Consider the following 21,789-nt stretch of genomic DNA (forward strand, 5'->3'; position numbering starts at 1 on the left):
TGCCGTTGAGAACTGGAGGCCCTGGCTGGAAATGGGGAAGGCTGCAATTCCCCTTGTTGTGCGTTGGCTGAGGTTGACGGAAGTCGGAGTCCAGCCACAGGCTCCTCATTCAGTGTTGATGGTGGCTCAGGAGGATGTCTGCCTTCAATCCCGTTTCTTCTTGTTCTAGGCCGCCTTGGCTTGAGGCAGCCAAAGACGGTGATTTCCCAAGTTGTTTGTTAAAACTCTTAGGAGTTCTGGATTTGGAGAGCCAACCGTTTAGTCGAAGGGGGAGGGAGACCACGTTACCACCACCCTGACTTTTGCTAGCATTGGGTGGCTAGAGCTTAACCCTCTTCCACACAATGCTTTTTTAAAAAAAAAGGAGGCAGAGTGACTTTCCCAATTTATAAAATCCCTGTTTTCATTAGAATAATGTTTCAGAAATTCAGCGGCATCGTGATCAGGAGGGGGGGGTGCCATACCCAAATTTGTGTGAAAAACATCACAACCGCCTCTCGTTGCGTACAGCAAGGGGGCCAATTTAACAACACGCCATATTTTGGGAAGGCACACCCATTCAGCAAGGTTCCCGACAGGCAGTCCCAGCGGCAGCTTCTGGTGTGATGTGGGCAGCATTACAAATGTCCAACTGAACCCTAAGACCTTCCTCTTAAAGGGGGGTGGGGGGGTGAAAGCATCTGGAATAAAGGATTTCCATGTGGGGAAATGGGCGACCCGCTTAAAATCCACATGCGTGGTTATGTGTCGTCTTCCATACGCAAATCTTGCAGGCAAATGCGGCTTTGGATCTGCCTGAATAAATCAGTTCTGGCGATATTTAGACGGCGTACATGGAAATACACAGAAGGGGAGAGGAGGTCGTGCTTGCCTGTTCCCTAAAATGCAAAGACGTTGCCGTAAGATTTTGAGACCATTCTTGTTGAAGCAGCCTGGACGCCTCTGGTCCTAAGGTGGCTGAGACAGAAAAACGCAGCTCCCCTTCTGGGTTTTCACCCACAGATGCTCCTTCCTCTTGGGCTTTGTCTGACCGACTCGTTTTATTCCTCTTTTTCATCTTCCCCGGGCTTTTTGTGTATAAAAAATCCAACCTAAGGTTGGGAGGAAGAAGAGAAGCAGGAAAAAAAGAAAAAAGGTTATTACACTGCAGAGAATCGGAAGCTTAAAATCTTCATTTCTGAAGTTTCCAAATCCAATTGCAACTCAACGTTAAGCTTTCTTTCCTTTTTTTTTTTTAACTCTAGCAAGCTAAGTGGGGAAACGTTTGTGAATTATCTGCTAAGAAGAATTCTCTATTCCCACTCTTGGGAGTGAGGAATGGCATTTTCCCACATTCTCTCAAATGTAGACACTTCATTTTTTAGGACCTGCGGTAAATTTAAATTGCACAATTAACACATGTAGTCCTCGACTTACAACAGTTCATTTAGTGACTCGTTCAAAGCTACAACGGCGCTGAAAAAAGTGACTTAGGACCGATTTTCACACAACCGTTACAGCATCCCCGTGGTCACATGATCAACATTCAGATGCTTGGCAATCAACTCGTGTTTATGGCGGTTGCAGTGTCTCGGTGGTCCCTTTTTGTGACTTTCCTGACAAGCGAAGTCTATGGGGATGCCGGATTCACTTAACATCCACTTAATAAGTACAGTGATTTGTCTTAACAACTGTGGCAAGAAGGGCTGTTCAATGGGGCGAAATTAATTTAATTAAATGTCTCTCTTAAATTTTGGGCTCCCTTGCAGTCGTAAGTCAATGAACTACCTGTACAGCTAGAACCATTTGTTTACTGCAGGGGTCTTCAACCTTGACAGCTTTAAGACTTGTGGACTTCAACTCCCAGAATTCCTCTTCCTCCAATCACGTTAGCTCAGGAATTCTGGGAGTTGAAGTCCACAAGTCGTAAAACTTGCCAAGTTTGAAGAGCCTTGTGATAGATGATAGGTAGATGATACGTAGATAGATATATAGATGATTGATTGATTGATTGATTGATTGATAGGTAAATAGGTAGGTAGGTATGGAGAGAGAGAGAGATGATAGATGATGGGATCTTCAACCTTGACAGCTTTAAGACTTGTGGACTTCAACTCCCAGAATTCCTCTTCCAATCACGTTAGCTCAGGAATTCTGGGAGTTGAAGTCCACAAGGCTTAAACTTGCCAAGGTTGAAGACTCTTGTGATAGATGATACGTAGATGATACGTAGATAGATATATAGATGATTGATTGATTGATAGGTAAGTAGGTAGGTATGGAGAGAGAGAGAGAGATGATGATAGATCAGGGGTCTTCAACCTTGACAGCTTTAAGATTTGTGGACTTCAACTCCCAGAATTCCTCCAGTCATCTTAGCCCAGGAATTCTGGGAGTTGAAGTCCACAAGGCTTAAACTTGCCAAGGTTGAAGACCCTTGGTTTAGTTACAACAGCACTCAGAAAAGTACCGTAATTTGAAACCAGTCCTTGAGCTAACCATTGCAGCATCCCTGCTGCCACGTGATCGCAGTTCGGATGGTTGGCAACGAGCTCACACAACAGTTGAAGTGTCAATTGGATCACCAACTGTGATTTTCCCAGCCAGCTTCCAACAAGCAAAGTCAATGGAGGAAGCTCAGTTCGTAAGTGACTGCATGATTCATTTAACAACTGAAGATGAACTGTAACGGCCCCCCAAAATGGTAAAACAATAAATGAGCTGGAAGAGATTTTGGAGGTCATCTAGTCCAGCCCCCTGATCAAGAAGGAGAACCTATACTATCGCAGACAAGTGACTGTCCAGTCTCTTCTTGAAAGTCTCCAAGTGATGGAGCACCCACAACTTCTAGTGGCAAGCAGTTCCACTGGTTATTTGTCCTCACTGTTAAGAACTTTTTCCTTCATTCCAGGTTGCTTCTCTCCTTGGATAGCTTCCATCCATTGTTTCTTATTCTGCCTTCTGGTACTTTGGAGAATAGCTTGACCCCACTCTTCTTTATGGCAGCCCCTCAAATATTGGAATATGGCTATCATGTCCTCCCTATTTCTTCTTTTCTTTACACTAGCCTACACCCAAACCCCACAGCCGCTCTTCATATGTTTTAGTCTCCGGGCCTTTAATCATATTAAGTTGCTTTCTCTGAACCTTTTCCAAAGTCTCTTTTTGTAGTATGGTAAGCAAAAGTGGTTGTGACTCACTCAACCGCCTTGCTTAGCAATGGGATTTTGGCCCCAATTGTGATTGTAAGTTGAGGGCTACCCATATCATAGTTTCTTTGGCATTGAAGGAGCTTTTGAATCCCACCCATTGCCCATGTCCAAATAGGGGGTAGAAATTGGGTTTCTGCCATTTTCCTGCATGAGTTTCTGCTTTATGGTTGCGATGCTTCCATCCTCAACCCCAAGATAACAGATAATCAGAATTGGAGAAGGGACCTTGTAGGTCATCTAGTCCAACCCCTCCACCCAGGCGGGAGACCCTACACTACATTTCTGACAAATGGCAGTCCAGACTCTTCTTGAAAGCCTCCAGGGATGAAGCTCCCACAAGTTCCGAAGGCAACTTCTGTTCCGTTGGTTGATTGTTCTCCCTGTCAGAAAATTCCTCTTTATTTCTAGGTTGAATCTCTCCTTGTTCAGTTTCCATCCATTATTCCTTGTCTGGCCTTCAGGGGCTTTGAAAAATAGCTTGACCCCCTCCTCTTCTTTGGGGCAGCCCCTGAGATATTGGAACCCTGCTATCGTGTCCCCCCTGGTCCTTCTCTTCCCTAGACCAGCCAGGCCCAGTTCCTGCAACCATTCTTCTTATGTTTCAGCCTCCAGTCCCCTCATCATCCTGGTTGCTCTTCTCTGTACTTTTTCTAGAGTCTCAACTGTAGAGTCTCCTCTACAGGTAGTCCTCGGCTTAGGACCACAACCGAGCCCAGAATTTATGTTGCTATGTTAGAAATTTTCTAAGTGAGTTTTGCCCCCCATTTTACGACTTTTCTTGCCACTGTCGTTAAGCGAATCATTGCAGTTAATGTCAGTAACCCGGTCGTTAAGTGAATCTGGCTTCCTCATTGACTTTGATCATCAGAAGGTTGCAAAAGAGGATCACGTGACCCCCGGACAATGCGACCGTCATAAGTACGAACCCGTTGCCGAGCATGTGAATTTTGATCATGCGACCCTGGGGAATGCTGCAACGGATGTAAGTGTGAAAAATGGTCATAAGTCACTTTCTCCAGTGCCGCTGTAACTACGAACTGCTGTAAGTCAAGGACTACCTGTATTGAACAGCTGTAGGTTAAGGGCTGCCTGTATTCGCAACAGCCCCTTCCTCAGTGCAGAAACTGCAGCTTCAACAGAACACATTTGGGGAGGGGGCTTCTGGGAGCCACAGGTGGCCCCCTGCCTCCTAAAGCTGGAGGCTGAGCCCAAAACTAAATTTGATATGACATGATTTAATTTCAGGATTGTTAAAATAAAAAAAAGAGTAATCTGTAATTTTAATAAATACATTTCAGCCTAAAGTGAATACAATGAGTATGATGAATTCATCCCAATCTGCTTAATAGCTTTCAATCCTCCTGTTAACACTCCCTTTTCATTTCCAACCGTTGTCCTAGCTGGGAGACAGATAGGATCAATTTATACCTTTATCAATTGATACCTTTGCAGAGTTAATTACAGACTCTTTTAAGATCCTCTAGACAACCCCCCCCCCCGGACACACCCATGCCCGCTGAGTACAGGAATCCAAATTCAAGCATCCCCCAGATGGCCTGTCCGTGTGGATCCCAACAGATTCTTACCTTCCATAAGAAGAGGATGACCACGGTTAGCAGAAGGAGACCGCCAAGGATGCTGCCAATCAGTATCCAGAGCGAAAGAGGGACCAGTTTGGACTGGATAATCTCCAAGACAACCTGCAAGGAGACCAAACTTCTGAGAAGGCCGTGATTCTGAAGACCTTAGCGCTAGCCCTTAGACTTATATACCACTTCACGGGGCATTACAGCCCTCTCTTAATCATATTACAGAGCAATCCAGGTGTTGGGACCCTCCCAACCAGGCAAGGGGAGGGGTCAAGTGGGAAGCTAACCTTGAGTCCTTGTGCAGCCACAAGAGACGTAAACCTGACCCCCCACACACACACACACCCATCTGTTTGTTTCCGGGGAAGCCAAAACTATGATAAAGTACTCATTCTATTCTATTCTATTCTATTCTATTCTATTCTATTCTATTCTATTCTATTCTATTCTATGCCATTCCATTCCATTCTATTCCATTCCATTCTATTCCTTCCAATATCTATTCTATTCTATTCTATTCTATTCTATTCTATTCTATGCCATTCCATTCCATTCTATTCCATTCCATTCTATTCCTTCCAATATCTATTCTATTCTATTCTATTCTATTCTATTCTATTCTATTCTATTCTATTCTATTCTATTCTATTCCATTCCATTCCATTCCATTCCATTCTATTCCTTCCAATATCTATTCTGTTCTATTCTATTCTATTCTATTCTATTCTATTCTATTCTATTCCTTCATTCCAATATCCTATTCTGTTCTGTTCTATTGTACTCTTCTATATTCTATTCTATTCTCTTCTCTTCTATTCTATTCTATTCTATTCCTTCCAATATTTATTCTATTCTATTCTATTCTTTTCTATTCCTTCATTCCAATATCCTATTCTGTTCTGTTCTATTGTACTCTTCTATATTCTATTCTATTCTATTCTATTCTATTCTATTCTATTCTATTCTATTCTACAGTCTGTTCTAGTCTATATGCTTTTCTATTCTAATCTATATTCTATTCTCTATTCTAGTCTATATTCTATTCTCTATTCTATTCTATTCTATTCTATTCTATTCTATTCTATTCTATTCTAACTCCATATTGTTATTTTTTATAGTGAAGACTTTACCTAGGGAGAGGAGTGCACTGAGGCTCCTTTACATGCACAGCAGAGATTCTGTTATTGATTTCTGGTCTTTCTGTTCAATTTTGAAATACTGAAGAGCATTCTGCAGAAGTTAAATATGCTGGGAGATTCCTTTGCTGGGGAAAGGAGCATGGATTGGAACAACTTGCCTCCAGAAGTTGTGAATGCTCCAACACTGGAAGTTTTTTTTAAAAAGATGTCAGATAACCATTTGTCTGAAGCGGTGTAGGGTTTCCTGCCTAGGCAGGGGGTTGGACTAGAAGACCTCAAGAGATCCCTTCCAACTCTGTTATTCTATTCTATTCTATCCTATCCTATCCTATCCTATACAATTCGAACCTTCCACGTGTGAATCTGGCTGCTTGCACCAGGCCATGTGTCAGTCCCATGTCTTACCTGCCGCTGGTGGGCAGCTTTTGGTAGGAGAAACAGGTTGTCTTCTTTTCGGATGTTCAGGGTGATGCTGCTGATGATCTTCACTGTCTTGAATTTAGCCTAGATTCACAAAATGAAGGGTGAGGGTGAGACTTGATGACTTTTCCTGCTGGCTTCTCCATTGACTTCCTGGGGAAGCCTGCAGAGAAGGTCACAAGAGACCCATCACAGGATTGTGGGGTGCTTGGCAACTGGTCGTAGGTGTGCATGGGTTGCCAAGCACCCAGATCACGATCCCATCTGATCCAAGCAGAAAAGCGATAAAAAAATAATCAGACGGCGCACTGAATTTCAAAACATGCCATTCAAAGCTACTGAATGCGATTTTGCAATAACATGAAAGGGGATATTAAAAAGGTGGAGTTAATTCAGCAGCCCCCAATCTTTACGGCTTGGTGGCCTGGACCGGAGGGGGGAGAGGAACTGGCCTGCCATTTGCATATGTTGAGTTGCCCACGTGGGCATGTAGGCACGCTGCTCGCACAAGTCAAGATGCGTGCATGCTCCGTTCTGTCGCTTTCGCAGCCTGGTTCTGAACAGGCCACGGCCCAATAATGGGCTGCGGCCCTGGAGTTGAGGACTCCTGCCTTAAACTAAAATCCAAGGAAATATTCCTTGCAGCAGACTGTTCCCCTCTCTCTCCCCCACCTCCCTTGGGACCACACTGCCTGACTCCATTTTCTCTTTCTGTTCTTTTCTTTTCGCTATGACACACATAGTTACAGGAGTTACGCAACTCCCTGCACTGTCAATGACTATTTCAGCTCCCATCACAATAACACATGGGCAAACAATAGATACAAACCAAAAAGTAAACTGCTCCAAACTCGATGGTAGAAAATGGTCAACGCCTGGAACTCACTCCCTGACTCTCTTGTTACATCCTCAAACCCCCCAAAACTTTAACCTTAGACTGTCTACCGTGGACCTCACTCCATTCCTCAGAGGTCTGTAAGGGGGCGTGCATAAGCGCACCAACCTGCCTACCATCCCTGTCCTACGGTTCCCATTTATTCGTACTCATGTATTTATTCTGCTTTGCATATTACAGCGGTTTATAAATTAAACTAGCTAAGATTCCTCAGTGGCTGACTTTGTCCAACAAATAAAAACCACAACCCTGCAAAGCTTCAGTAGTTTCACAAGCTGTGCTAATAAAGTCCACGGATGGTGAGCGAAGAGAAAATTCCTCCTTTTGTTTCTCACACATGAACGCACACAGGGCAGGAGGCACCTGCGGCTGCACTCACCTTCCGGAAAAACTCGTTCCGGACGGCTCTGAGTAAGTGGATAGTAATTTCGGAGCTCCTCTCGAGACGCTGCAGTTGGCAGGTCACCACTTGGCAGCCAGCGTTGGTGCAATTCTGCAGGGGAGGAAAGGCGCTGGAGGTTTAATCCCGAATCTACTTGAAGAAAACGTGATTGTTGGGCTCATAGAACATGCTATGGCCAAAGGAAAAGAAACAGATGCTGGCTTAGGGATGGTTTTCTTCACCTAAGAGGCTTCAGGCTGGATTCCCACAACACACCCAATCAGAAAAAAGGGCAGGGAAGCCTGATTTGGCTTGAGGGCTACTCAGGGCCACTTCACGGGGAGGTTTGCCCAGTTTCCTTGGAAGCAGCGTGGTTGGATCTTGCCTTCTTTGGGATTGGACATATGGGTATGTCTAGTTTGATCAAAAGAAAGACTAGGCGTGATATGATAGCACTTTGCCAGTATTTGAGGGGCTGCCCCAAAGAAGAGGGAGTCAAGCTATTCTCCAAAGCACCAGAGGGCAGGACAAGAAGCAACGGATGGAAAGTAACTAAGGAGAGAACCAACCTAGAACTAAGGAGGAATTTCCTGACAGTGAGAACTATTAATTGGTGGAACAACTTTCCTCCAAAAGTTGTGGCTGCTCCATCACCGGAGGCTTCTAAGAAGATATGGGACAGTCACTTGTCTGCAATGGTATAGGGTCTCCTGCTAGAGCAGGGGGTTGGACTAGATGACCTCCAAGGTCCCTTCCAGCTCTGATTGATGGTTTTTTTTTAATTTTGCAATGAGGCCTCCAGCTTGGGATTTCCTAGTGGTCTCCCATTCAAATAGTGACTAAGTCTGCCCTGCTTGGTTTTCTTAAACATAGCCAGGCACTGACAGGATCAGTCAAGCCGTTCTTCATATATTTTAGCATCCAACCCCCTAATCATCATTGTTGTTCTTCTCTGTACTCTTTCTAGGGTTTCAATATCTTTTTGTTATCGTGGTGACCAAAACTTTGTGCAGTATTCCAAATGCGGTAAGAAGATCTTGTGAGTGCCCAACTACTGGCATGCGGGAGTTTAAGACTAGCCAATTAAATCCTAAACTTGGTTTGTTTGGGACCGGTCCAACTCACAATTTTCCCATTTCTAGGCCAGCATCTTAACCATGGAACCAAACGTGGACTCACCACTCTGTCTGTGTGTGCCAATTCTTCTGGGTGCAGTGGAACCACACTATTAGCTGATCCAAACTCAGTACGATTCGGCAAGCTGCAGGTCACCTTAAGAGTTAAAAGAATAAAGCATCAAATTGCTGCTTGGATTGCAACCCCCCCAAAAAAAAAAATTGAATGTGGGCTATTTTTCTGATGTTTCAACAGAATTTTCTGGAAACTGTTTCTAGTTAAGAATCATTTCAAAAACGCAGCCTAATGTGAACAGTCAGATTGGACCCCAATTCCTTATTCTTTAAAGGTAAAGGTTCCCCTCGCACATCCATGCTAGTCGTTTCTGGCTCTAGGGGGCACTGCTCATCTCTGTTTCAAAGCCGAACAGCCAGCGCTGTCCGAAGACGTCTCCATGGTCATGTGGCCGGCAGGACTAAACGCCACTGAGCCACCGCGTCCCTACATTGCATTATGTCTTTGCAAAAGAAAGCAATATAAATGCATTGGCTTGAAACAATTCCTTCTCTCTCTTTCTCTCTCTGTCTCTCTCTCTCTCCACCATGCTTTATATACAAAGGTATATATGATGCTTTGCTAATCAAAACCAGTACATTGCATTAAAGGTAAAGGTTCCCCTCGCACATCCATGCTAGTCGTTTCTGGCTCTAGGGGGCGCTGCTTATCTCCGTTGCAAAGCCGAACAGCCAGCGCTGTCCAAAGACGTCTCCATGGTCATGTGGCCGGCAGGACTAAATGCCAAAGGCGCACGGAACACTGTTCCCTTCCCACCAAAGGGGTCCCTATTTTTCTGCTTTCAAACTGCTGGGTTGGCAGAAGCAGGGACAAGGAACGGAAGCTCACTCCGTTACGCGGCTCTAGGGATTCGAACCGCCGAACTCCAACTTTGGCTGGAGAATTCTGGGAGTTGAAGTCCACAAGTCTTAAAGTTTCCAAGTTTGGGGACCCCTGTCCTAGGCGAACTGGGTCATAACACAGAGATCTTCAAGCCAGCAAGGCTGAGAAACCTTGGTTTCGGAGTTGTGGCTCATCTGGGAAGGGCGCTGTTGGGCCATGGGAACTTGCGCATAACTGAAGCCACTTACATTATCCGCAAGGATGCGAGTCACCCAGAGGAATTCCCTCCCTTGATAGCCAGTGGCAGGAAATGCCATCAGGAGGGAGAGGTTGGGCACTGCATAACAGGCAAGATTTTGTATCTGCAAGGACAAGAAAATCAAAAGAAAATCTTTTAAAAAATGGGGACGTGAATGTAAGGTTGTTGTTTTTTTCCAAAGAAGCTTCTTAATTTCTCCTTTGGGGCAACATGGATGAAATCTTCAAACAGAGAAGGCGCTTGATGTACAGGTAGGAGCCCTCAACTTATGACCACAATTGAGCCCAAAATTTATGTTGCTAAGTGAGACATTGGTTAAGTGAGTTTTGCTCCATTTTACGACCTTTCTTGCCCCAGTTGTTAAGTAAATCACTGCAGGTGTTTTAAGTTAGTAACACGGTTGTTAAGTGAAATCTGGCTTCCCGGTTGACTTTGTTGGTCAGAAGTTTGCAAAAGGGGATCACATGACCCCAGGACACTGTGGCTGTCATAAGTATGAGTCAGTTGCCAAGCGTCTGACTTTTGATCACGTGATAATGGAGACGCTGCAAACGGTCATAAGTGTGAAAAACAGTCGTAAGCCACTTTTTTCACGGTCGTCGTAACATTGAACCATCACTCAATGACCTGTTGTAAGTTGAGGACTACCGCTATTCACCATTTTCTCCCAGAGAATTTTCCAATAGATCTGTTAAAAGATTTAATGTTGGTTCCCTAGTAAAGCATGAAACAAAACAAAACAAAAAAAGGAAAAAGGGATTGGCAGGGAAGAAGAAAAAAGAAAAAAGCAGAGACAGATTCTTAAAGTTGAATTGTGGCTCTCGCTAAGTTGAGAGAGAAAAAAATGAGAGAAAAAAGACAGCAGCAGCAGCAGGTTAAAAGATTAAGAGTGTTGGAAGGGACCTTGGAGGTCTTCTAGTCCAACCCCACCCCCCAAGCAGGAGACCCTACACCATTTGACAGATGGCAGTCCAATCTCTTCTTGAAAGCCTCCAGTGATGGATTTCCCACAACTTTTGAAGGCAACTTCTGTTCCAGGGGTTGATTGTTCTCCCTGTCAGAAAATTCCTCCTTATTTCCAGGTTGAATCTCTCCTTGATCAGTTTCCATCCATTGTTCCTTGTCTGGCCTTCAGGTGCCTTGGAAAATAGCTTGACCCCCTTCCTCCTCTCTGTGGCAGCCCCTCAAATATTGGAAGATGCTCTCCTGTCTCCCCTGGTCCTTCCCTTCCCTAGACTGCTATGCCCAGTTCCTGCAACCGTTCATCGTATGTTTTAGGTTCATTGTATATTTTAAGTCTTTCAACTTTTCTTCTTCCTTTTTGTTCCTGCAGCCGACAGAAAAGGCCGCTTTAGAGCACTCAAAGCCTCACTTGGAGGCAGCATCACAGAGGCGAAATGGGACAACTCACCATGGTCAATTTGCCACAGGACAACTCACTGCAGGACAATCCAACAATTCAACTTAGTTATTTCAAATAACTACATAAATATTTCACATTTTGTCGTGCATATTTCCTTCTGTCCCCACTTTTGGCGTCCTTTCTTTCAGGATTCCGTTCCACTATTTCTTCAATATTAGTCTCATCTCTATCCTGCTGCAAGTTGGCCATGATGAATTGGCTGTGGTGAGTTGAAAGGGGGGGCACCACAGGGGTGGGCTGCTACCGGTTTGTTCTGGTTTGGGCGAAGGCGTAGCTAGTTTTATGGCTAGTTCGGTGAACCGGTAAATCCCACCCCTGGCTGGCCCCGCCCACCCCTCCACACCCCTCTCAGGAGTCTCCACGCGGCCTGTTTGGATGCCAGGTAAGTGCAGGGCCTGCATGGAGCAGTACCGGTTCTGTGGGCGTGGCTTGGTGGGCGTGGCAGGGAAAGGTTACTGCAAAATCCCCATTCCCTCCCCAACACACTAACCTGCTTTCCAGCTCCGTTCTCCTGTGCAGGGCAACCAAAGAAGACCCAGCCATCAGCTGGGACTCGGGAGGCGGAGCATAGATGAGGGCGGGGACAGTCAGAGGCGCGATTGGCCGGTTCTCCAAACTACTCAACATTTCTGCTACCGGTTCTGCAGAACCAGTCAGAAACTGCTGCGCTCCAGACGGAGCTTGTGGGAGCCCGTTTTTGCTCTCCCGGAGGTTCGTGGAAAGCCTCCGGAGCTCAGGGAGGGCAAAAACACGCCTCCCCCCACACACACTATGGTGCAGGAGGCCGACTAGGCCACGCCATCATGGCAACGCCCACCCAGCAACCGGGCAGAGAACCGATATTTTTGAAGCCCACTCCTGGCCGGCACCTGTGTCCAAGGCTGCAGTGCTGTATCCTGCACACACACCCCTCCCCCTCCCCACCCTGCCGGAAGCGCTGAACCAAAGCTGGCCATTCCTCCCAGGGCCTTGCTCCTTCTTTTCCACATCTTTACTTTGATGGTTGTCCGAAACTCTGGGCTCAGGTCAGTCGGGAAGGTCCCCACAGGATGCACTTCATAACGGTTCAGGGTAGACTCACTAAAACAAAAACAAAAAAAAACAGAAGGACCTAAATCGGAGACATCCTTTGAGTTGGAAGTTCAGAATGCAGTCCTCCACTTATGATCACAACCGAGGCTAAAATTTATGTGGTAAGTGAGACATTTGTTAAATGAGTTTTGTTCCATTTGACGGCCTTTCTTGCCCACAGGTGTTAAGTGGATCCCTGCCGTTGTTAAATTAGTCATATGGTTGTTAAGTGAATCTTCCCCAGTGGCTTTGCTTGTCATAAGGTCACAAAAAGGGATCCCATGAGCCCAGAGCACTGCGGCCATCATGAATATGAGTCAGTTGCTCTATTTATAACAATCAATTCCAGCATTTTAAATAATGCCTTTTTCATGCCAAATCATGACCAATCATCAGTTCCAATTATCTGCTCTCTTTTTTTTTTCAAAATTTTCCCCCAATTTATATACATTCCGTTTTAATTTTCTCTTTTTTCCAAAGAATAACTTCCTTGCGTTTCCCAGTTTTCTCTTATATTCTAATTGCAGCTAGCCCAGTTCTTTACAAGAATTCTTTTCTGCTTATTTACCTTAAGGTTCGATAGATTGTCACTCAGTCCACACATCATTCACTGCTACTGCACTCCAGCACAGTCTTAGTTTCCTGGACTGCCTCCCGTCTTCATGGTAGCCATTTTGGGCTACCGCTTGTCTTTGGAGGGGGTTTTCCTTTCCAGGGAGGGGAGATGCAGCTCCCCTCAACCTGACAGGTGGTCCCCCTTTCTTCACCATCCCTGCAAGGTGGTTCCAGTCCCAATTGGGACCCTCCAACAAGAGAGCACGGAGTGAAACCGCGGACAATTGACGGAAGCGCAACCGGAAGTTTGAATTTTGATCACACTGCCATGAGGATGCTACAACTGTCATAAATGTCAAAAACAGTCATGTCGCTTTTTCAGCGCCATTATAACATCAAACAATCACTAAATGAACTGTTACGATTTGAGGACTGTCTGTAGTCCATTTTAGCGGTAGACACCTTCCCCCGCCCACAGATCAATTCTAAAGTTTCTAAACTATTATTTTAATTGTTTGTTATGAACCATCCAAGAAACCATCCTACAAACACAGCAAATAATGAGTCAGGCTGGTAAGAAATGCAGCCATTTGTCTTCAGGCCTGACTTGCTTGGGATGTCTTTCCATCCAGAACTGCAGAAAAAAACAATTACTACCAACCTGCCTTCCATGGAGGACCTGTACCCTGCACGAGTCAAAAAGAAGACTGTGAAAATATTTGTAGACCCCTCACATCCTGGACATAAACTGTTTCAAATCCTACCCTCAAAATGACGCTATAGAGCATTGCACACCAGAACAACTAGACACAAGGACAGTTTTTTCCCGAATGCCATCACGCTGCTAAACAACTAACTGCCACAACACTGTCAAACTACTTAGTAACTATTACTATTATTCGTCTCATCCTTCCTATTACCTATCTCTTCCCACTTATGACGATAACCCTGTTGCTTGTATCTTTACAATTTATATTGTTTTATTTGTTCCCTAGCATGATTTGATTGGTTATTAGTAGCCTATGACTATCACTAAGTGCTGTATCTTATGATTCTTGTTGAATATATTTTATTTTTCCCTTTATGTATACTGAGAGCATATGCACCAAAGACAAATTCCTTGTGTGTCCAATCACACTTGGCCAATATAAAATCCTATCCTGTCCTGTCCTGTCCTGTCCTGCTCTACTCTATTCGTCCGCAGGCCTGACTTGCTTGGGATCTTTCCATCCCTAACGGGGGGGGGGGACACAGACACACAGACACACACAGACTCACCTGGTCAGGAAGAGGTCAGGCTCATAAGAGACAAAGGCGGTGGGCTGGGCCGTGTTGTCTGCCATTGTTTGATTCAACTCATTGCTGTCACTGCGCAGAAGAAAGGCAGAAAGAGGGTTTTAATGGGTTGCTGAAAGCCCTTCTCAAGGCATGACAAACTAACCTGGGCTTTTCACAGTCAAAAGGCTCAAATGTTGAATTCCAGGGATGGGTAATTCTCGTCTCACGACCACAATTTGGGCCCAACTTTTACGTCGCTAAGCAAGAAATTTGTTAGGTGAGCTTTGCCTCATTTTATGACTTTTCATGCCACCTTTGTTTGAGTCACTGAAGTTGTTAACTTAGTAACAGGGTCGTTAAGTGAATCTGGTTTCCCCACTGACTTTGCTTGTCAGAAGGTCGCAAAAGGGGATCACGTGACCCCCTGGGACTCTGAGACTGTTGTAAATATGAGTCATTTGCCAAGCGTCTGAATTTTGGTCAGGTGACCATGGGAATGTTGCAATGGTCATAAGTGTGAAAAACAGTCCTGTCACTTTTTTCAGTGCCTTTGTAACTTTGATCAGTCACTAAATGAACTGTTGTAAGTTGAGGGCTATACCTGTGTTTCCCCTTTTGGACTAATTCATTTTATTCTTTCCAACATTTTGCCATCAAGTGCAAATAGGCTTCTATAATTCCCCAGCCTCAGTTCTCACCTGCTGGCTGTAAGCTTCACCTGCACTTTGTTCAGAAGAGAGGAGCAGCTGAATTCGAACTCAAGGGCAAAGGCCACCTGCGAAGGAAAGTGACGGAAAAGGAATAACAGAATAACGGAGTTGGAAGGGTCTTTGGAGGTCTTCTAGTCCAACCCCCTGCTCAAGAAGGAGACCCGACACAATTTGAGACAAATGGCTGTCCAATCTCTTTGATCCCTCTTTCAAATGAATAGAGTAGAATAACGGTGTTGGAAGGGACCTTGGAGGTCTTCTAGTCCAGCCCCCTGCTTAGGCAGGAAACCCTACACCACTTCAGACAAATGGCTGTCCAATCTCTTCTTAAAAACTTCCAGTGTTGGAGCGTTCACAACTTCTGGTGGCAAGTCGTTCCACTGGTTAATTGTTCTAACTGTCAGGAAATTTCTCCTTAGTTTGAGGTTGCTTCTCTCCTTGATTAGTTCCCATCCGTTGTTTCTTGTCCTGCCTTCAGGTGCTTTGGGGAATAAGCTGACCCTGCCCTCTTCTTTGGGGCAGCCCCTCAAAGACTGGAATAGTGCTATCATGTCACCCCTAAGTGTTCAGATGGAAGCCACGAAGGACCAGGAGTTGGTTCAAAAGGGCAGGAGAGCTGTCTTCTTAGTGCTGACAGAGCAGTACAGCTAGTCCTCAATGTACAACTAACTGCAAAAAAGAGTTACGACCCGGTTCCGCTAGTAGCTCCCCACTGATCACCTGAAGATGGCTCCGGTCAGGTCAGCTTCAGGGTTCACACGGACACTTCGGGGGCTAAGCAACACAGCTGCATTGGCAGCATCCCTGCCGTCACGTGACACCTTTTCCCCACCATTTTGAAAAACCATGCCGTAGCCAACAACGGGTCACTTGACCCCTGTGGCATTCTCATCTGTTGGCCTTGGCACTTGTGGCATTCACTTGATCGGACCAGTCAGGTTACTGACCCCACTTACAAAGACCATGACCCACAACCCTAATGAGCGGTCTCCATTATGGCTGTAGGCCAAGGACTACCGGTAATTAATACAATGGTAAGTAATACAATTGAGTGAGTCCAGAGCTATTTCATGAGAAGAGCGGGAGTGGGATTCTACCGGTTCGGACTGGTTCGGGGGAACTGGATGTTAAAGTTACAACTGGTCAGCAAACCAGTATTTCAACCAACAACCTGGCCCCTCCCAGGAGTCTCCACATAGCCCATTTACTGCCCGGTGGCTCTGGGAGGGGGGAAAGGGGGCCTTCTGGAAGTCCGGAAATGGGCCTGCTTCTGCCTTCCAGTGGGTCTCCAGTGGCCGGGGGAGGCTGTTTTCGCCCTCCCAGAGGCCCGGGGGAGACCTCTGGACCTTTGGGAAGGTGAAACGGCCTCCCCCAGGCTCTGGAGGCCCACCGGAAGCCAGAAGCAGGATGTTCCAGTAGACCCTGCCTATCATGGCCCACCCAGCAACCGGGCAGCGAACCGGTTGCTGGGGTTTTTGAGTCCCACTCCTGGAGAAGCGTCCTCCACCCCTCCGCTTGCAGTAGAATACTTTATGCCACCAGGCTTGAAATTTTGGACCTAGACAACTTAGAACTACACCGCCTACGGTCCGATCTAAGCATAGTACACCAAATTGTCTGGTACAACATCCTACCTGTCAATGACTACTTCACCTTCAACCACAATAATACACGGGCAAACAACAGATATAAGCTCAAAGTAAATCGCTCCAAACTCGATTGCAGAAAATACGACTTCAGCAACAGAGTGGTCAACGCCTGGAACTCACTCCCTGACTCTGTTGTTACATCCTCAACCCCCCAAAAAACTTTTAACCTTAGACTGTCTACCGTGGACCTCGCTCCACGCCTAAGAGGTCTGTAAAGGGGGGTGTGCATAAGCGCACCAGCCTGCCTACCGTCCCTCTCCTACGGTTCCCATTTATTCGTACTTATTTATCACGTTTATACTTATACCTGTTTATACTTATATATTATGTTCATACTTATACTTGTTTTCTCATACATGCTTGACAAACTAAAATAAATAAAATAAACAAACAAACAAACAAACAAACAAACAAACATAAGTGGCCATTGTCTACCGAAATCCATTTAGGGCATCATGTGATTCTTTAAAACAGACATGCATGTCTTTTTATCCCTAAACTGAGAGGCCTTCAACCAGCCTATTATCTATTTATACTTATACCTTATACCTATTATCTTGTAAGCAATTGGCAAACCAAACAAATAGACAAACAAACCTCACCAGATTCTCTAGCGCATGTGTCCCCAATCCCAGGGCTTTAGCCATTTGGAACCGGGCCGCCCAGGCAGCTTGAGTTGCGTGAGTGGTGGGCTGGCATGCACATGAGAGTGAAGGCAGGCTGCTGCTTCCACCATCTGGCTCTCCCCTCTTCCCCCCACTGGGCCACCAAGCTGTAAAGGTTGACCTCCGCTCCAGCAAACCTCTCTTTACTCACCTTCACCGAGGACCGGAAGACGGGATAATCCACGCTGCACACGCGGGCCTGAGCGGAAGAAACCGAGCACTCCATTTTCACGGGGTTCTCCCCCTGTGGGAGAAAGAAGAGCTAGAATAAACTGAACTGAGCATCTGGGGAAGTTTGGGGCAGTGATTCTTTTCATTGGTTTTATCTCATTATTTTATAATGAGCCATGGTGACACAGTGGTCAGAATGCAGTACTGCAGGCTAATTCTGCCGACTGCCAGCAGTTCGATTATCATCGCTAATTAAACCTTACAATTGAGAAGAAACTCTGGAGCTTCAGGATTAACCTGTTAGTGAAACCAGGAGGATTATGGCTTAGGCATCAAATAAAAGAGCTTTAAGAAGAATCTCAGGAGTTGGCAGCAATTTTCCGGGATCCTCTAGTAGTCACTGAGGCATTAGGCTGGCTTGACTTTGGGCTGCTTGCTCTCAGCCCAGCCTACCTCACAAGGCTGTTGTGCAATAAAATTATGGGAGATCCCAGTGCATGTCATCTCAGGCTCTCTGAGGAAAGACCTTCTACCTTCCACGGCCAGTAAAATGAGGACCCAGATTGTTGGGGGCAAGATGTTGACTGGGTATATGACTTAGAGAGGGCTGTAAAGCACTATGAAGCAGTATATAAGTCGAAGTGTTATTGCTATTTATTTCTAATTTCCATGTTCCTGAAAATATAATCCCAAGCCAACTATCTGTAACTAGGTTCGCACACCGTTGTTTAACCACGAAAGAAATACAGCTTGCAGGGGCAACCCTGTAATGTAGATTCAAGTCAAAGTTTGCCAATCGCAGGCCTGAACCTGTTTCCAAAGTTCAACTGAAATCTTGCTTCTAAGTCATGTAATGCTCAAGGAATGCTTAAAAGAAAGTTGGGATTTAATTGTTGAACGAACTAAATAGACTTGCTGGGACTTCAGTTATTCGAGGCAACCTCTTTGTATATGTAAGTAACCAAAGTCATTACTTTCCACCAATTTTGGAGCACTTCCAGCCTCTTTAGAAATTAGAGTGGAAATGAGAGTGGGCTCCTTTGGCCGGCTATCCCATTGCCAACCCTGCTTGGGTTAGGGGCATCATACCTTGAGCCCAAGGCTGGAGAAGTGGAGACTTCTGGAAAACCAGATCTGGAGGGTGGTGTTGTAGGCATTTTCTTTCTTGTTCTCCAGAAGGACGTCAACCACCATTTTCCGCTTCCCTTTACGGATGACATGAGGCTTCTGCCTGGAAGGAGGAAAATTGATGACAACCCTGTGACTTGCAGGAAGAGAACGAGGGTCCCAGCTTTGGCTTACAGAGAGGGGTTAAATATTCACTAGTCTCTACTCTAGCTCAGCGGTCCCCAACCTTTGCGGCTTTAGTGGCTTGGCTGGGGGGTGGGGAAACTGGGCCGCAGGGGCGGTGGGCTACATGCACATTTAGTCTGTCAACTCATAAAACACTCCTATGCCTGTTTTAGTAGTTGCCATTAAAAAAGTGGGGGAAGGAAATCTGGAGGAGCAGTGCAGCAGTTTGGAAGCGAAAGTACATTCTACCAGAGCTTTTGCCCTGAATATATTTAATTGGAGAACTTGAAGGATGACACCCAGCCTGTGAACGTGCTCAACTGGGGAATATGATTTATGATACACCCAGGAGGAAGGGGGAAAACAGGGTCACAGGGGACTGTAAATTACGTATGCCAGAGTTGGTTGCATACAAGGCAGTGCCAGTATGTCGCCTCTAATGAATCCTTTGGAGTGTTTTGAAGTTTGGCTTGAGAATCATGATTTAATTAGAGCAATTGCTGGAATCCTGACAGTTTTTGCACGAGTAGTGGTCCAGTGCGCATGCATGCAGCTTGATTTGCGTGAGCAATGGGATGGCTGCAAATGCAGAGTGTCCACCAGCCCGCTACTCATACAAGTTGAGCCGCGTGCGCTCCAGCCAGCTCTCGCGCAACTCCGAATAGGCCAGGGCTGCAGCCTGGGGGGTTGGGGACCCCTGCTCTAGCCAATCTGTACTTCTCTCAATCTTTAAGATTAACATGATGTGAGAAAGTTCTACATCTGATCACGGACAACTAACCGATAAAATTCTGCAGAATTTTATGTACTTCCAAGAAGTGTTATTGAACACAACTCGCCATTAATATTCCAATTGGGTTTTAGTTGGTGTTTTCTAAATTGTGCCTGGTTATTGGAATCCTAGAGCTACTTAAGACACCAAGATAAGCGCCCATTTTTTTTAAAATCCCCATTAACTGCCTAACTTGCAAGATATTTTGGATCAGATGATCCTTACCTGGATCCACTGATATCCATCTCAGCTTGTAGCACCAGATCTGTTACACACTCATCGTCCTCACCACAGTCTTTGAAAAAGGGAATCTGGAAAACAGGCAGCTGATTGGTTCTGTACAGTTTTTGCTTCCTCCCCCCTTCTTAAAGATAAGTTTGTCTGAGATCTGAGAAATGTCTGAATAGGAGTGGCTCAAGCTAGGAGTGATGCATGCACATTTTTCCTTAATCTTCATCCTTCTTTATTACTAACAAAACTGGGCTAACCTAGGTAAGCATGAATAATTGCTTGCAAATGCAGTTCAAAGTATGTTGAAATTATTGCTTAAGTATTGAACTATAAAGATTATCCAATCCATTTTTCTTTAATTCGAACCTTCGGTATAGAGAAAAGTATGTCAAGACATGTCATCCTGAAATATCTATGAGCCATAGTGGCACAGTGGTTAGAATGCTGAATTGCACGCACACTCTGCCCACAGTCAGGAGTTTGATCCTGACCAGCTCAAGGTTAACTCAGCCTTGCTTGAATAAAATGAGGAGCCAGATTGTTGGAGGCAGGCGGCTGACTCTGTAAACCGCTTAGAGAGGGCTGTAAAGCACTATGAAGTGGTATATAAGTCAAAGTGCTATTGCTATTTTCCTTCCTTCCTTCCTTCCTTCCTTCCTTCCTTCCTTCCTTCCTTCCTTCCTTCCTCCCTCCCTCCCTCCCTCCCTCCCTCCCTCCCTTCCTTCCTTTTAGAATGCAGAATTGCAAGCAAACTCTGCCCACAGTCAGGAGTTTGATCCTAACCGACTCGAGGTTTACTCAGCCTTCTGTCCTTCCTAGGTCGTCTAAATGAGGACCCAGATTGTTGGGGACAAGAGGTTGACTCTGTAAACCTCTTAGAGAGGGCTGGAAAGCACTGTGAAACTGTACATAAGTCTAAGGACTATTGCTATTGCTATTGCTCTTCCTTCCTTCCTTCCTTCCTTCCTTCCTTCCTTCCTTCCTTCCTTCCTTCCTTCCTTCCTTCCTTCCTTCCTTCCTTCCTTCCTTCCTTCCTTCCTTCCTTCCTTCCTTCCTTCCTTCCTTCCTTCTCTGTAAACCGCTTAGAGAGGGCTGTAAAGCACTATGAAGTGGTATATACGTCTAAGTGCTATTGCTATCTAAGAAGGGAAAATCCAGTTTACCTTCTGGCTTTGAAGCTTTCGTATTCACTATGCCCCGTGCATTGGATTCAAAGACTATATTATCCTGTTTTCAAACCTCAAGGTTTCCTACTAAACCTGATCACAAGACTGGATTTATTCCAACAGCTCATGTGTTGCGAAAATAATTGTGAGCAGTTGAGGTCTTTAGCCTAGTGTCCTCAAACTTGGTAACTTTAAAATGCATGCAATTCTGAGACAGTTCAAATTCTGTGGATAGGAGTCAAAGCACTAGCACAGGCAGTCCTCAACTTACAACCATAATAGAGCCCAACATTTCTGTTGATAGGCGAGACATTTGTGGAGTGAGTTTTGCCCCGTTTTACGACCTTTCTTGCCACAGCTGTTAAATGCGTCACTGCAGTTGTTAAGTTAGTAACCTGGCTCTTAAGTGAATCTGCTTTGCCCATTGACTTTGCTTGTCAGAAGGTCACAAAAGGGGATTGCACGACCCTGGTCATAAATATGAACCTGTTACCAAGCATCTGAATTTTGATCACATGGCCATGGGAGATGCTGCAGTGGTCAGAAGTGTGAACAATGGTCCTTTTTTCAGTGCCATCATAACTTTGAATGGTCACTGAACAAACTTGTAAGTTGAGGATTTCCTGTCTAAGACTCACAGGTAGCTGTATTGTTTTTTTAATTACCAATAACCAAACTGTTTCCTATTTGCCTTTCTTTTACCACCTCCTGAATGGGCAGTTTATGTCATGCATCCATGTGTGTGTGAATGTCACATGGGTAGTTCCACTTACTAGTTTCTTAACAGTGGTGGGCAGTTTCTCATCCAGTACAGGCCTGGGTGGCTCAGTTTCACTCAGTGCAAACTTCATGGTGATGGTGACCGGCCGGAGGTAATCTGAGGTGTCCTGCAGGGGAGAAAAAAAACCTGAGACTTT

The 21,789-nt window shown here is 45.3% G+C and overlaps 1 protein-coding gene and 1 long non-coding RNA gene across 2 annotated transcripts in view; one reads left to right on the forward strand and one right to left on the reverse strand.

Annotated features, from left to right (window-relative positions):
- The window catches only part of LOC148129481 (uncharacterized), a 342,063-nt gene that overhangs the window by 149,179 nt on the left and 171,095 nt on the right, over positions 1–21,789 (forward strand). The window lies entirely within an intron of this gene.
- ITGA10 (integrin subunit alpha 10) overlaps positions 378–21,789 on the reverse strand; it is a 64,411-nt gene continuing 42,999 nt past the window's right edge. Inside the window, exons 18-30 of the mRNA XM_026686476.2 lie at positions 21,646–21,759; positions 19,701–19,786; positions 18,500–18,641; positions 17,391–17,483; positions 14,914–14,990; positions 14,216–14,305; positions 12,307–12,391; positions 9,878–9,991; positions 8,796–8,888; positions 7,614–7,727; positions 6,325–6,423; positions 4,778–4,891; positions 378–1,091 (exon numbers count right to left, since the gene is read on the reverse strand). Coding sequence (XP_026542261.1) covers positions 1,041–1,091; positions 4,778–4,891; positions 6,325–6,423; positions 7,614–7,727; positions 8,796–8,888; positions 9,878–9,991; positions 12,307–12,391; positions 14,216–14,305; positions 14,914–14,990; positions 17,391–17,483; positions 18,500–18,641; positions 19,701–19,786; positions 21,646–21,759 — 1,272 coding nt within the window. The 3' untranslated portion in view covers positions 378–1,040. The remainder of the gene's footprint in view (positions 1,092–4,777; positions 4,892–6,324; positions 6,424–7,613; positions 7,728–8,795; positions 8,889–9,877; positions 9,992–12,306; positions 12,392–14,215; positions 14,306–14,913; positions 14,991–17,390; positions 17,484–18,499; positions 18,642–19,700; positions 19,787–21,645; positions 21,760–21,789) is intronic.

The sequence above is a fragment of the Notechis scutatus genome, chromosome 14 (genome assembly GCF_049901735.1).
Source record: "Notechis scutatus isolate UNSWTSFEM ecotype Mainland chromosome 14, rNotScu1.2, whole genome shotgun sequence".
Classification (NCBI taxonomy): domain Eukaryota; kingdom Metazoa; phylum Chordata; class Lepidosauria; order Squamata; family Elapidae; genus Notechis; species Notechis scutatus.